This window comes from Rhinatrema bivittatum, chromosome 11 (genome assembly GCF_901001135.1).
Source record: "Rhinatrema bivittatum chromosome 11, aRhiBiv1.1, whole genome shotgun sequence".
Lineage (NCBI taxonomy): Eukaryota > Metazoa > Chordata > Amphibia > Gymnophiona > Rhinatrematidae > Rhinatrema > Rhinatrema bivittatum.
The window spans coordinates 20,287,749-20,304,442 of NC_042625.1; the positions used below are offsets into that span (position 1 = coordinate 20,287,749).

The 16,694-nt window shown below is 45.8% G+C and overlaps 1 protein-coding gene across 3 annotated transcripts in view; it reads right to left on the reverse strand.

The window, feature by feature from the left end:
• The window catches only part of KNTC1 (kinetochore associated 1), a 422,937-nt gene that overhangs the window by 334,590 nt on the left and 71,653 nt on the right, over positions 1 to 16,694 (reverse strand). For all 3 annotated transcript variants that reach the window (XM_029571458.1, XM_029571459.1, XM_029571460.1), the window contains exons 11-16: positions 13,050 to 13,165; positions 7,385 to 7,439; positions 6,749 to 6,847; positions 6,226 to 6,269; positions 6,054 to 6,116; positions 5,893 to 5,968 (exon numbers count right to left, since the gene is read on the reverse strand). In XM_029571458.1, the coding sequence (XP_029427318.1) occupies positions 5,893 to 5,968; positions 6,054 to 6,116; positions 6,226 to 6,269; positions 6,749 to 6,847; positions 7,385 to 7,439; positions 13,050 to 13,165 (453 nt within the window). The remainder of the gene's footprint in view (positions 1 to 5,892; positions 5,969 to 6,053; positions 6,117 to 6,225; positions 6,270 to 6,748; positions 6,848 to 7,384; positions 7,440 to 13,049; positions 13,166 to 16,694) is intronic.

Consider the following 16,694-nt stretch of genomic DNA (forward strand, 5'->3'; position numbering starts at 1 on the left):
ACAGAGGCCAAACCAGGCCACAAGAACCTGGCAATTACCCAAACACCAAGAAGATCCCATGCTACTGATGCAATTAATAGCAGTGGCTATTCCCTAAGTAAACTTGATTAATAGCCGTTAATGGACTTCTCCTGCAAGAACTTATCCAAACCTTTTTTGAACCCAGCTACACTAACTGCACCAACCACATCCTCTGGCAACAAATTCCAGAACTTTATTGTGCGTTGAGTGAAAAATAATTTTCTCAGATTAGTCTTAAATGTACTACTTGCTAACTTCATGGAGTGCCCCCTGGTCCTTCTATTATCTGAAAGTGTAAATAAATGATTCACATCTACTCGTTTAAAACCTCTCATGATCTTAAAGACCTCTATCATATCCCCCCTCAGCCGTCTCTTCTCCAAGCTGAAAAGTCCTAACCTCTTTAGTCTTTCCTCATAGGGGAGCTGTTCCATTCCCTTTATCATTTTGGTTGTCCTTCTCTGTACCTTCTCCATCGCAATTATATCTTTTTTGAGATGCGGCGACCAGAATTGTACACAGTATTCAAGGTGCGGTCTCACCATGGAGCAATACAGAGGCAGGGTGAGCAATTAAATCTTTTAAATAAAGAAACATAGGATTGGACCGGGATCCTGAGGAATTTGTAATCTTCACCATAAAAACACAAGAACCATTTTTCTACATTTTTTTATAAAACAACTTCTAAAAAAATTACTTTCATCTGTACAAGACATAATGCAATTAATGTGAATGAATAAGCTATCCAGGAAGAGTAAAGGAAAGTAAGATTATTATTTTGGCCCCAAAAACAAGGCACCTTATAATAAATGACATACAGCTACAATGAGCTTGTGCCCCAGAGAGCTGACAATCTATGGTGTACCTGAAGCATTGGGAGATAAAGAGACTTGCCCAAAATCACAGCAAGTTTCCATAGCAGACACACCAGACTCTCTTGGTTCCCAGTCCTTTATATTAGTCACTAGGTCACTCACTTTCTCATAGTAAGCAGCTGTAAAATTATCTCATGGTGAATTATATTAGTGGGTCAGTATCTAGAAATTAATTGATCCTCGAGATAACTAATTATTTTTAAAAATGGCTACTACTACTATGGCGGGATGAACTAAGAAAAGTTAGCCAATATCAAGGAACAGCAGCTTTTTAAAATATAAATTTATATCAGCCGCATTTGAAAACGAAAGGAAAATTGATTCTTACCTGCTAATTTTCGTTCCTGTAGTACCACGGATCAGTCCAGACTCCTGGGTTAATTCATTCCTGCCAGCAGACGGAGACAGAGAAAGTTTCACTGACACTGCTTCTTGTAGTCCCATCCCTGTCCGATGTATTTTCGACCTCAGTTCGGATGTAAACCAGTATGATGTAACCACTAATACTAGTATAAAATAGAATTAAATGAATAAAAGAATAAATAAATAAATAAATAATTCCTGGTGCCACCTGCAGTTCCTCAGTACTGATCTGTACCCAAGCACAAAACACTTGCAAAACTTGTAAAACTTTGAAAAAAGTCTTCCGAGCCTGTATTCCATAACTTTAAAAATTTGTACCAAAAAGATTACAGTTTAGCAGAATATTCTCCACCTCCATAGACTGGCCGGGTTCTGGGTTGATCCATGGTACTACAGGAATGAAAATTAGCAGGTAAGAACCAATTTTCCTTTCCTTGTACGTACCCAGAACAGTCCAGACTCCTGGGATGTACCAAAGCTCCGTACTGGAGAGTCCTGCTCGCAAGACACTCTTGCCAAAAGACCGAGACTCCGGATCCCCTACATCTAGATGGTAATGCCTTGCAAAAGTATGCAGCGATTTCCAAGTCGCCGCCCTACAAATTTCCTGTGATTAAACCACATAAGGCCGCCTGAGAACGTGTAGAGTGATGCCTCAAACCTTCAGGCACCTGACCCAATAGCCTCCTTAAGCCACCTCGCAATGGTAGCTTTGGAAGCCTGGGTACCTTTCTTCACACCACTCCATAAAACGAACAGATGATCAGATCTCCTAAAATCATTCATTACCTTGAGATACCTCAGCAAAATCCTACGAACGTCCAACAGCCTAAGCTCTCGTGCATGAGGCGCAGAAGCATCCAATTCCGGGAAAGCTGGAAGCTCCACCATTTGATTAACATGAAAAGCCGATACCACCTTGGGAAGAAACGAGGGAACCGTCCGCAAGGACACTCCTGAGTCTGAGATCTGAAGGAATGGATCAAGGCAAGATAAAGCCCGCACTCAGAGACTCTCCTCGCAGAACAAATGGCTATCAGGAAAACGACCTTCAAGGTCAAATTCTTAAGAGTCACTCTGTGGAGAGGTTCAAAAAGTGGCTCACACAAACCTTGGAGAACGAGATTAAGATTCCAGGATGGGCAAACTCTCCTAACCGGAGGGCGCAAATTTTTAACATCCCCGAAGAAATCGAATCACATCGGGATGAGATAACTACGTGTGATCCTCAACTCTACCAAGCAGACAAGCCAGAGCCGCTATCTGTACTCTGAGGGAGTTGAAAGCTAGACCTTTATCAAATGAAGGAAAGATAAAACCTGAGACACCGAAGACCGTAAGGCCTGTATCCCGTTAGTTATACACCATGCCTCAAAGACCTTCCAGACTCGGATACACGACAACGAAGTTGACGTCCATCTAGCTTGCAGAAGAGTAGTTATGACCGCCTCTGGGTACCTTCTTTGTCTCAAACGCCACCTCTCAAAAGCCAGGCAGCTAGACAAAAGCAATCTGCCTGGTCTGAAAATATGGGGTCCTGCTGAAGAAGACAAGGAAGATGACTGAAGTGTAACAGTCCGTCCACTGCCATGTTGACCAGATCCACGAACCACAGCCTACGAGGCCACGCCGGGGCTACCAACACCACTTCTCCCAGGTGTTTCTCTATCCGACGCAACACTTTGCCTATCAGAGGCCAAGGAGGAAATATGTAAAGAAGAACACCCCAAGGCCAGGGTATTACCAGAGCGTTGACCCCTTCAGCTCAATACGCCCATCTTCGACTGAAAAAAACAAGATGCCTTTGTATTGAGACGTATCACCATTACATCCACATGGGGACAGCCCGACCTCTCTTGGATGAGCTGCATCGCTGCCTAGGACAACTCCCATTCCCCTGGATCTAGCGATTTACAACTTAGAAAATCCGCTTGGTTATGAGATGCCGCTATCTGAATCAAGTGCTGCTCTGTACAAAGAATAAACTCCTGAGTCTCCTGGGCCACCGCATGACTCTTGGTTTCTCTCTGCTGATTGATATATGCCACGGTCGTCGCATTGTCCGACAACGCTCACCGGGCAGCCTTGAACCAAAGGTAGAAAAACAAGCAAAGCTAACTGCACTGCTCTGGTCTCTAAGCGACTGAAAGACCAAGAGGCTTCTTCTGCCGACCAAACGCCCTGGGCTGATTGTCGCTGGCATACTGCTCCCCAACCAGAAACACAGGCAATGGTAGTAAATATTACCCAATCCGGGACCTCCAGATCGACCCCACGGACCAGACTGGATGACTGCAACCACCAAGCCAGACTGTCCCGCGCACGACCATCAAGCGAGACGGGCATAAGAAACTCCTCTGACAACGGATTCCATTGTGCCAACAGAACTCTCTGTAGCGGCCTCATATGTGCAAAAGCCCACCTCACCAACTCCAGTGTTGAGGCCATCAAGCCGAGAACCTGCAAAAAAATCCCAAACTCTGGGAACCTGCAAAGCCAATGGATGCCGGACTTGCGTCTGTAACTTGCAGGCTCTTTCCTCCGAGAGGAACACCTTACCCTTTAGCATGTCAAACCGAGTCCCTAAGTAGTCTAGGGTCCGAGACGGGATCAGCTGGCTCTTCGTCAAATTCACCACCCAGCCTGGAGATTCTAGGGTGGTGATTACCTTCTGCACCACTGCACGATAAGCAACTTTGCTCTGAAGAGCCAATCAGCTAGATAAGGGTGCACCAGGACCCCTTTGCGCCGCAACGCCGCCACCATCATTACACAACAGATTTCGAAAAGGTCGCTTACCCTTAGGCTTATCCTCCGGCAACTTATGCTCCTTATTCTCACTCAGGTCCTTCATCAAGTGCTCCAGATCCTCACCAGACAAGAGGCGCCCCTTAAAAGGCAGAGAGCCTAAACGAGGCTTAGACGAAACATCCGCCTACCAGTTGCGTAACTACAATAACCGCCTGGCTGAAACCGCAGAACCCATAATACGGCAGCTGTCAAACCCTGAAGAGAGCGCACTGCCCCAAGAATTTCTCACCGGCACAGTGAACAGGCCGCTGCCGCGACTGAAAACCACGTGGCTCGTTCAGGAGGACAGCCAGCAGAGTGAATCTGCCCTGGCGAGACCACCCTCCTCTGAATGATCCCCCGATCCGCCCCCTTACTGCGCTCGGCCTGCACCAGACTATCTCGCAGAGGTTTCAGCCTGCTAGGCCGCACAGCCTGCACACATGCTTCTGCTGTTGCAAAAGCAGACAGCTGCAGGTGACTTTTTTTTTTTTTTTTTTACAACAAAGATTTAAAGGCCCAGACACACAGGAAAGCAGAAAAATAAAAGTAAGGTTACTTCCCTGTCCTGGGCAGGGGAAGGGGCTTTGGGCCCACCGAGAGAACCAGACCACTGGCTGTCAGTGGTCCCGGGCTGAAGCTGGCCAGGGACATCCAACCCCCTGTTCGCCCGGTTCAACCCGAGGGATGACCCTTCTGCAGAAGCCTGTCACCTCGGGGAGCAATCTTCCTTAAAATATCCAGTCAGTCAGGACTGCAGGGTTAGCACCTCTACCATCTGCTAGAGATAGAGAAATACTGAGGGACTGCAGGTGGCACTCTTGTATATGTGGCAGTGCCCAAAGTTTTGTTCCTTACCTCCATCTGCTGGTAGGGATGAATAAAACCCGCTTGTCTGGACTGATCTGGGTATGTTCAGGAATGCCTCTGTATCGCTCCATGGTGAGACTGCACCTTGAATACTGTGTGCAATTCTGGTTGCCACATGTCAAAAGAGATATATAGTTGCATTGGAGAAAGTACAGAGAAGGACAACCAAAATGATAAGAGGCATGGAATGGTTCCCAGTGAGGAAAGGCTAAAGAGGTTAGGGCTGTTCAGTTTGGAGAAGAGATGACTTAGGAGGGATATGATAGAGGTCTACACAATCAAGAAAAGAACTTGAACAGGTTAATGTAAATCGGTTATTTACTCTCTCAGATAACAGAAGGAGTAGGGAACACTCCATGAAGTTAGCAAGTAGCTCATGTAAAACAAAACGCAGAAAATTATTTTTCACTCAGTGTATAGTTAAGCTCTGGAATTCATTGCCAGAGGATGTGGTTATGGCAGTTAGTTTAACTATGTTTAAAAAAGGTTTGGATAAGTTCCTAGGAAAAATCCATAAACTGCTAATAATCAATAAGGAATAATAGCTTGAGATCTATTTAATGTTTGGGTTGTTGCTAGGTACTTGTGACTTGGACTGGCTAATGCTGGAAACAGGATGCTGGGCTTGATGGATCCTTGGTCTGATCCAGTATGGTATATCTTATGTTCTTATGATGGAGCTCCATAAATAAAGACCTTTTATTGAGATGGCAAAACCTTCCATTCTTTATATAATGGATGGATATTCACAGGGTTTCTTGATGTTGGGACAAGAGCTTGGCAGTGGATGGAGTCAGGATAGGTGATGCACACAATCAAGTATAATGAATGGGGTCTCATATTAGGGGGTTTTGTCTGCTGATATCAAGTCCTTTAGCAGAATGGTGATCCTGTCACAGAACTGAGCCACAAATGTACTCTTATCATGTACAGATACTCCTGAATAGTTCATATTAAACATATCCAGTTTTACCTCAACATCCAATCCAAACTGAATGGCAAATTTCTCAGCATCATCAAACTTGCGCTTGTGAAGTAAACGACTTAATCTAGGGGGGGGAAAAAACATGCATTCTAAAAAGGTAAGGTAGACAACCAAGGAGCATTCTATTATTATTATTTTAATTAAAATACCTGTTTTCTGGTAATGCTTCAGTTAAAGATCTCATTACTAGCATAGATGGATTTTCAGGTGACCTAAAAGTAATCCCAGAAATAACATATGGCAACAACTATTAGAGACATTTTTAAATTTAAATTTCAAAACAGCACAAAGACTGAATGGATGTGAGAATGTATCACAAACCCTTGTTGATCTTCATAAATTTCTTCCAGGAGATATATTGTATCCTGTAAAAGAGATCAGAAAATTAAAAAATGATATTACTTAGTGATCTTTTTGTAAACTCCAAATCCTATATTGCTATATTTTTCTTGGGGGATCAACTCAGCATATCTTTATGTCCTTACCCTAATGAATAAAAAAAAAAAAAATCCAAACCAAACAATAATAAAAGTAATAAAATGTAGAGCTGTACCAGATGCCTCATGTAAATCAGTCTTGAATCATCTGATTTGGCTGGTTGATTTGTGATAGAGACATGCAAATTTCATTCTAAACAAGAATATAGATATTGGAGGACTGGCTAAAAGGAAAACGTTTAACAGCTGGTATTAAATCTTTTTTTAAACAGATTTTAATCAACATGGTCATCCATCCAGACTGGATTGAAAGGCATGGCAGCATAATGAGACAAAATAATAGCACCAACTGCTTCATATAACAAACAAAAATCATGACTTCAGAATGGACATCAACAGAAACTTACTGCACCGATTCCAGTCTGAACTAGCGTAGAAACATTCGATACTTCCACAGAATATAGCAAACTCATTGTGGGTAATGAATAAACCCTGAGGTTTCTCATCTGGAAAACAAAATTCAAGTGAAAAAAAATCTGTGAACTTTTTATAATGTTCTAAACCTACAGGTCTGTTGCTAAACAACTATTTCCTCAACATTTTTGTTGTTGAGATATTACTGGATATGCTACACTTCCAACTCTATTACAACTTTTATTACTCCAATGAAATCAATGGCTGTTATTCTACATGTAAAAAGCATTGGAAGTATCAAAGAAACAACTTGCAGAGGAAATGCACATAATTCAAAACACTGGCACTCCAGTGTTAACATTAACATGGGCAATAGCAAAAATGACTAACCACCAACTTGACCAATTTGGTTTACACTGCAAAAAATTAACCAATGAATTAATCAAATTGCATTAAAAATAATAATTTTCTTAGACACTAAAAATGCTGATAAGCATTCTCTCCATTTGTGAATGCTTTCCAGATAAAGGCAAATGACTGCATATTTAAGTCAGGATCGTGCCCCTCCCCCCCCCAAGATTATCCACTTACTGTTTCTCTGGGACTAGTAATATCATGGAAAAATATACCTGTTTGTTATCAGGAGTCACCAACACTATTAGTTTAAGGTTTGCATCCCCATGCCTGGAAGACAGAAAACCAAAACAAAATATGGACATTTCTACAATATTCCTTGGGTTAAATTACAAAAATGGCCAAAGGAAAATTGGTTCCTGAAGTACCACGGGATCAGTCCAGACAAGTAGGTTTATGCATCCCTACCAGCAGATGGGGGCACAACACAAAACTTTGAGGCACTGCTACATAATCGAGAGTGCCACCTGCAGTCCCCTCAGTATTGACCTGTACCCAAGCCAAGATGTCTATGTTAAACCCCCTAATGAACAATAAGGCGAACAGAGAATTAAAGTTGGAGCCCCTGGAACTAGACCCCTTGACTTAACACAAAACACATACCAAACTATGTACACCTCTCATTAAATTGAGTATATCACATACCAGCTCAGCAACATCCAGAAGTGAGAAAGTCTTTCGAAAGATGGGGACAGGTCTCTGGGCTGATTCATGGTACTTCAGGAACGTAAATTAGCAGATAAGAACCAATTTTACTTTCCTGTTCATAGCCCGGATCAGTCCAGACAAGTGGGGTGTACCCAAGACCCTCTATTATGGGTGGGAACTTGAAAGACCTGTGTGCAACACACTTTCCCCAAAATTCGCCTCCTCTGGCGCCTGCACATCCAAGCGGTAATGTATGGTAAAAGTGTGAAAAGACGACCACGTCACTGCTTGACAAATCTCTTGCGGAGAAAGCAGTTGACACTCCGCCCAAGAGGTTGCCTGCGCTCTCAACCCATCTGGCACCAACCGGCCCTAACAGATGTAAGCCGAAGCTATCGTCTCCTTCAACCATCGTGCAATAGTACCCTTGGAAGCTTGATCTCCCTTCTTCGCTCCACTGAACGGGACAAACAGGTGACCAGATCTCCAAAAGGCATTCGCCACGTTAAGATTCGCCACCTTAAGATATCACAAAAGAATTCGACGCACATCCAACAAGTGAAGCTCCCTTACCATCGGAGCATCAGTTGACAAATTTGAAAAGGCTGGTAGCTTGACAACCTGGTTAAGGTGGAAAGAGGACACCACTTTAGGCAAAAAAGAAGGAACTGTATGTAAAGAAACCCCATCCTCCGAAAAACACAGGAAAGGGTCCCTACACGACAATGCTTGCAGCTCAGAAATTCACCTAGCCGAACAGATAGCCACCAGGAAAACAGCCTTCAGATTTAAATCCTTTAACAACACTCTCCACATTGGTTCAAAGGGAGGAGCACACAGTACTCTAAGCACTAAATTAAGGTTCCAGGCTGGTCAAATCCTCCGTACTAGAGGATGCAGACATTTCACCCCCTTAAGGAAACAAATTACATCCGAATGAGATGCCAAAAGGTCTTCTCTGAATCCTACCTCGAAGGGAACCCAAGGCTGCTACCTTGACCCGAAGGGAATGATAGGCCAAACCCTTAGCCAAACCACTTTGCAGAAAGGCCAGGATCTGCGGAACATCCACCTTCAAAGGTTGCACCTTGTTTTGAAAACACCATGATTCAAACACCCTCCACACTTGGACATAAATCATAGATGTAGAAGGTCTCCTTGCCCGAAGCAAAGTCGCAATTACAGGCTCTGAATAACCCTTCAAACGGAATTGACGCCTCTCAAAAGTCAAGCCGCTAGATAGAAGTGATCCTCCTGGTCTGAAAATACGGGCCCCTGTCACAGCAATCCTGTCAGATGGGTCAAGTGAATGGGACAGTCCACCGCTTGACGAAGGTGGTCTGCAAACCACGGTGGGTGCAGCCACTCAGGCACCACCAGAATCACCCTGCCCAGATGAATCTCGCTGCGCTGCAGCACTTGACCTATGAGAGGTCACGGTGGTAACACGTATAGCAACTGATGCGTCGGCCACGCTTGAACTAGAGCATCGATGCCCTCTCCTTCCCTTCTGCAACTAAAAAAAATGATCTGTTTTTTAATTTCCCCAGAGTCGCCATGAGGTCCACCGCTTGTCTGCTCCACCTTGCCTGCAGCATGGTGAAGACTTCTGCCAACATCTCCCTCTCCCCTGGGTCCAGATGCTGTCTGCTGAGGAAGTCCACCTGCACATTTGTCCACCCCGGTGAAATGAGAAGCTGCTATTCTCACCAGATGTTTCTCTGCCCACATGAACAGTTCTTGTGCCTCTAGCACCACTAGATGACTCTTTGTACCACTTTAACGATTAATGTACACCAGTGTTGTCACATTATCAGAGAACACTCACACCGACTTGTCTCGAAAGAGTGGAAGAAATGCCAGTAAGGCTTTGCATACTGCCCTGGTTTCAAACTAATTAATAGACCAGGTCACCTCCTCCGGTGACCACCGACCATGGGCTGATTTCTCTTGACAAATCACCCCCCCAGCCAGAAAGACTGGCATCCATGGTCACTAGCACTCAGTCGGGCACTTCCAGATCCATCCCTTTCTCCAGATTGTGCCGAGAGCCACCACAAGAGACTGGATCTGGCATCCTCCAGCAACGGTAAAGAAAGCTAAAATTCTTACGAAAGCAGATTCCATCGGGATAACAGAACCCTATGCAGAGGACACATGTAAGCAAAGGCCCATGGGACTAATTCCAGCATACACGCCATGCAACCCAGGACCTGAAAGTAATCCAGACCTGGTGCAATGAAAGGCACAGTAGCCGAAGGATTTGACTCTGCAACTTGACTACTCTCTATGTAGTCAGAAACACCTTCCCTAACCGGGTATCGAAGCACGCCCCCAGATACTCCAATGACTGGGCCAGCTTCAAATGACTCTTTGCTAGGTTCGTCACTCAGCCCAATGACTACAGAAGCTGCAGTACCCGCTAGACTGAGCGACCACACTCCACCTCCGACTTCGCCCATATCAGCCAATCGTTCAGGTGTGGGTGCACCAGGATACCTTCCTTTCTGAGTGCCGCCGCCACTACCACAATCACGTTTGTGAACATGCATGGTGCTGTTGCCAACCCAAAGGGAAGAGCCCGAAATTGGAAATGTTCTCCCAGAACCATGAACCTCAGGAACCATTGGTGTTCGGCCTGAAGAGGGATATGAAGATAGGCTTCCGTCAAGTCCAACAATGCTAGAAACTCCCCTTTGCACACCGCCGCTTTCACTATGCGCGTCTCTAACCAAAACTGTGGCACCCAGAGGGCAGCATTGACCTTCTGCAGATCGAGAATGGGCCGAAAGGTCTCCTCCTTTTTTGGCACCATGAAGTATAATGAATACTGGCCTTGTCCCTGCTTTTGAGGAATCTCCAGTACAATGGCGTGCAGGAGTTACAACCGATGTAGAGTACTCCGCACCACCTCTTGCTTGTACCAGGAGACGCAGCGGGAGACCGGAAAAGCGTCCCTGAGTGGACGAGAAAATCCTAAGGTGTAGCCTTCTCTGATCACCTCCAAGACTCACCAGTCTGACGTGATTCTGGTCCACTCCTCATAAAAGAGGGACAGCCTCCCTCTGATAGCCTCCGGAGAGAAGTAGACCAATCTTATTTTCACCGCCCCCTTGAGAGCCACCATCCTTCAGGGGTCTGCGCTGACTCCAAAAGGGCTGCTGTCTGCCAGAACTCTGTTTCTGCAATGCTGTCGCAGGGCTCCTGCCCACATGAAACCTCTGCACCTCCTGAAAATGAGCTTGCGACAGAAAGGACTTCTTAGGGAACTTTCTGTCCTCAGGTAACTTATTACCATTCAACTCTCCCAACTGCTTCATGAGCTGCTCCAGGTCCTCCCCAAAGAGTAGCTTCCCCTTGAAGAGGAGTGCCAACAGCTGGGCTCTTATGGCTGCTGATCAATTTTGCAGCCATAGGAGCCTCTACACCGCCACTGCAGACACCATACTCCTGGCGGAAGTACAGATCATGTCATAAAGAGCATCAGCCACATAGGCCACTCCTGCTTCCAAGTGGGCCACCTGCACTGTCTCAGCCGCTGTCCCTGACCGCTTGTCATGTGCCTTCTGTACCCAGCATAAGCAGGCTCTCTGCATCAAATTTCTGCACACTGCCACACAAAGACTCAAAGCTGCAACTCAAACAACCTCTTGAGCAGAATTTCCAGCTTCCGATCCTGGACACCCTTTACAGCTGCCGCCCCCACTACCGGGATGGTCGTCTTTTTGGTAACCGCAGACATAGCTACATCCACCCTGGGAGTTGTCCAAGACTTCAAGGTCTGCTCCGGCAAGGGATATAACTTCGCCATAGCTCTCGCTACATTGAGGCCTGCCTCAGGAGATTCTCACTCCCGATCCACCAGCTGCTTCACCTTCTTTGGCAAAAGAAAGGCCTTAGGAGGTCCCCGTAATCCCTCCAGGACCGGGTTCACTCCCTCATTATCCAAGTCCTCCTGGGTGACTTTAATCCCCAGCTCCTCCAGCACCTGAGGAATCAGCGGACCCAGTTCCTCCCTTCGTGGATCATCACCTTCTTCGATCGTCACTGCATCCGGATCCTGCATCGGATACCCCAAGGCACCAACAGGGTCCTTGTCCGTATCCATAGGACCCCCCTGCATCTGATCAGGATCATCAGGATCATCCGTCCCCTCCGATGAATCTTCTTCCTCCGCGGCCTGAGATCCAGTGAACACAGGATCCTTCCTGCCCCCACAGGCCTCTGATCCCTAGCCTTCTTGGCCGCCCGGGAATTCCTGAGTAAGGGTCTCTTGGACCCTAAATCCTTCCTGGCTAAATAAGCATTATGGAGGAGAAGAATAAAGTCTGTGGAAAACGCCTCTGGATCTGAGAAGGAAGAGTCCTGACCAGCGACGCCCTGAGCCACTCTCCTTCCCCTGCCACCAGCAGGGTACTGTTCATCAGGAAACAGAGTGAGAGGGGAGTCCGAGGCTCTGAAATAGCAGCCTGATGCTCAGCACATGCTGACAAAATGGCCACAGGCTCCTCCGCCCCCCCCCCCCCCAATCTCCAGAGCCAGTTCAGCCGCCCTCATGCACTTGCCGCCCCCCCCGGGGGTCCTGTGGAGGTCTCCTCCCCCCCCACCCCCACCCCCCGAGGCACATTTGTGGCAAACTAAGGCAGAATTGAGTTGAGCCCGCTTTAAACGGCACCTGTGACAAATTTTGCTGTGCTGCGCGGGAGTCGGTATGCCAGTGCGGTTGGGCCTAAAAATAGCCCCTGCCGACATGAGCGCTCCCCGACGCTGTCTGGTACTTAAATATCCAGCACCTGGCCCTGACCAACAAAGGAAATTCGGCCTGTTCCCTCTTGTATGCCTCCCGGTAAGAATACAGTCATTTACCCGCTGCCTTAGCCCTACTCTCAGCTGCTACTGCTGTACTTTTTTTTTTTTTTTTTTTAAAGAAACAAACCCAGCCAGAAAAGGGACCAAAAAAAAGAACAGAAATACCTCCCTGCTTCTGGAGGCCGAACCCTGAGGATGCCAGGGACACAGAGGGAGTGAAGGGCCCAGAGGGGTGCCCTGACAAGAGGGGCACAGTTAGGACAGGGGTCACTAACCCTCCTGTTGCCCTGCTCCACCCGAGGGATGGCCCTCAAAGGAATGCATAAACCCACTTGTCTGGACTGATCCGGGGTACGAATAGGAACCTCATTTTCCAAAATGTAAAAGTCCCATGATTTCATATTCTTCCTATTACATATTTACCGTGTGACTGAAGATGTTGAGTCAGCCTCTGTAGTTAGAAGAAAATCTTCAACATGAATTGAAGAGCAGTCCCAAACCATTGCAAGCGTATAAACATCCCACATACTCAAAACGTCCTAGAAGATGTTCAAACACTTTATTCAGACCTTTCGGGTATAGTTAAGACATGTTTTTGAAGCCTGCTAGACTGTATATGTAAAACCAGCTTGAGTATCCCACTCTCCAAAACATTTCTGAGGTCCATATTCATACAGTCCAGACAGCAAAGTTAGCTGGATAAACTTATCCGGCTAACTTTGAAGGTATATTCAGTAGTGTCATTGCACTACTGAATATAGCTGGCTACCTTAAAATTAGCCAGCTAAATATAGCCGGCTAACATTAGCCAGCTTTTTTGCTTAACCAGCCGACTAACTCAACTCCTCCTAGTTATGCCTCTGGAACCCCCCTGAATTATCCAGCTCAATAGTACCCTAACTTATTAGCTGGCTAGCATTTAGCTAGATAAGTGCCTAGATATTCATTTAGCCAGTCAGCTAGCCAGCTAACTGCACTATTGAATACACCTTCAAAGTTAGCTGGATAAGTTTATCCAGCTAACATTGCTATCTGGACTGTGTCTGAATATAGACCTCTTCTATGAATTAAAAAAAAAAAAAATTAAAACATGGGCTGACCCAATAGTTCAGAAGTTAGTGCTGTAAGTTCCATGTACAATGGTGTATAGGAACAGCTGTGGGTCACCTAGGACTCTAATAGGGAGGCAGTTCTGTCAGTTATTACAATAAAAAAGGTATCACCTTATATATATTTTTTGTTAATCTTTATTTTGGCATTTCTGGAGGGAAGAGAGCTTACTATATCATTCAGCTATATGCTCTAGTCATAGGAGCTAGTAGTTTTGTGACTGTCAGGGTCAGAGAGGTCATGCGACTATGCACAAGAGAGGGAATGCATGAACTACATCATAATGGCCTTACAGATGTTCCTGCCGTAGACCCTATGTGGCCAAGTCTTATGAACAAAACATTTTGTTGCCTAGTTAATGTCATATCTAAGAGTGGGGACCTTCTAAAAGACTGTTGCCCAAGAAGGAACATTTGTGACAGTTGCACTTGTTTGCATAGAATTGAACCGGAGCAACCAGAAAAAGAATAAAAATAAAACAAAAAAAAAACCCATCAAAAAAACAAACCAACCATAAATCACATCTAAGCCCGCAACAAAATAATCCACCTCTTTATCTAACAGGCTACATGACCACTAAAAAGGAAAATTGGTTCTTACCCATTAATGTTTGTTCCTGTAATGTCACAGATCAGTCCAGACTCCTGGGTTTGTCTCCCCTCCAACAGATGGAGACAGAGAAAGTTTTACTGACACCGCTACATAACACGAAGCGTCATCTGCAGTCCCTCAGTATTGATCTGTACCCAAGCCAAAAAATAGAACAAATACCAATACAATAACTAACTAGCAATGGAAAGTGGAACAGACAACAGTGCCCACACACAAACCCGTGGAGGACTAAGAAAATCCGTGCCATTCTTCTGCATAATCACAACAGATCGAGCGGACTTTCCAAGCTTCCCCTTTCCTCCGGTGGACAGAACTCTGGACTGATCTGTGGCACTACAGGAACGAAAATTAGCAGGTGAGAACCAATTTTCCTTTCCCTGTACGAGCACAGATCAGTCCAGATTCCTGGGATGTACCAAAGCTTCCCTAAATAGGATGGGACCTCGAGAGCCCCACTCGAAGCACACTCACCAAAAGCCATGGCCTCTAGGGCCTGGACATCCAAACGGTAATGCCTAGCAAAAGTGTGCAAAGATTTCCAAATAGCCGCCCTACAGATTTCTTGTGGCAAAACTTGCTGACACTCGGCCCAAGAGGCTGCCTGAGAATGGGTAGAATGAGCCTTTAACTCCTCTGGGATAGGACAACTGACAGATGTATGCGGAATTAATAGGCTCTTTCAACCACTGAGCAACTGTGGCTTTTGACTCCTTATGACCCTTTTTTGTACCACTCCGTAGCACAAAAAGATGATCCGATAAACGGAAGCTGTTAGTAACCTCGAGGTACCGCAACAATGCATGCTTCACGTCCAAATGTTGCAACTCTGTGGCTTGAGGCATAGACGGATCCAAACTAGGGGAAGGAGGGAGCTCCACTGATTGGTTTAAGTGGAATGATGATACCACCTTCAGCAGAAAAGAAGCAACTGTCCTCAAGGAGAGCCTGGAATCCGAAAATCTCAAAAAAAGGTTCTCTGCATGACAAGGCCTGAAGCTCCGAAATCCAACGAGCCAAATAAATCGCCACAAAAACAAAACAAAAAAAAACACTTCAAAGTGAGATCTTTCATAGTAGCCCGTTTCAATGGTTCAAACGGTGCCACAGACATACTTTTAAGGCCTACAGTAAGGCTCCAGGAACGGCAACGTTTCCTAACTGGAGGACGCAAATGCTTTGCTCCCCAGAGAAAGCACACCACATCTGGATGAGCAGCTAGAGACACTCCTTGAACCTTCCCTCAAAGACAGCCCAAAGCCGCCACCTGACCCCTGAGGGAACTAAAGGATAAACCCTTGACCAGACCATTTTGCAGAAAGGCCAGAATATATGATACAGAGGCTCGCATAGGATCAACAACTTGTTCCATATACCAGGCCTCAAAAACTCTCCATACCCTCACATAGGCCAAGGAGGTGGAAGTCTTCCTAGACTGCAAAAGAGTAGCAATGACTCCTTCAGAATAACCCTTATTCCTTAATTGCTCCCTCTCAAAATCCAAGCCGCCAGACAGAAGCGAGCTGCCTGATGTGAAAACATGGAGCCTTGACATAGAAGATTCGGCAGATGAGCTAGCCACAATGGACCATCCACTGCTAGGTTGATCAAGTCTGCACACCAAGGATGCCTCGGCCACTCTGGCGCTATGAGAATCACAGTGCCTGGATGGACCTCTATGCGACACAAGAATTTACCCACTAGAGGTCATGGCGGAAACACATACAGAAGGACGTCCTTTGGCCAAGGCAGAACTAAAGCATCTACCCTTTCTGCTCCTCATTCCCTTCTTTGACTGAAGAACTGCGGGGCCTTGGCATTGCGGAAAGTTGCCATCAGATCCATGTGCGGCCTGCTTCATCTGCAACTGATGAGGCGCACTGCTTCCTCTGACAGCTCCTACTCTCCATGGTCCAGTTGTTGTCAGCTCAGAAAATCCGCTTGCATGTTATCCATGCCCACTATATGGGAGGCCACTAACAGCGTTAGATGCTGCTCTGTCCAGCCGATTAATTCCCGGGATTCCTGAGACACCACTTGACTTTTGGTGCCATCCTGGTGGTTGATGTAAGCCACCATCATCTGTAATGTAAAGCGCACTCTATGCTTATAGCCAGGGACACAAGAACACTTAGACTCAGTAGAAAGTATAATTTCTTTTTATTAATCAGTGTAAGTGTTCTCGGGAGATGCTGGGTACTGGATGCCCTTTTGTCTGACAAACTGACCAGCATCTCTTCATATACAGGAAGTGACCCTTCTTTTATAGATAACATACAATATTGTGGAAGCTTCTAGACTTGCGTGACTGCCCAAAGAATCATTTACATAAGTTGTGATGTCAAATGC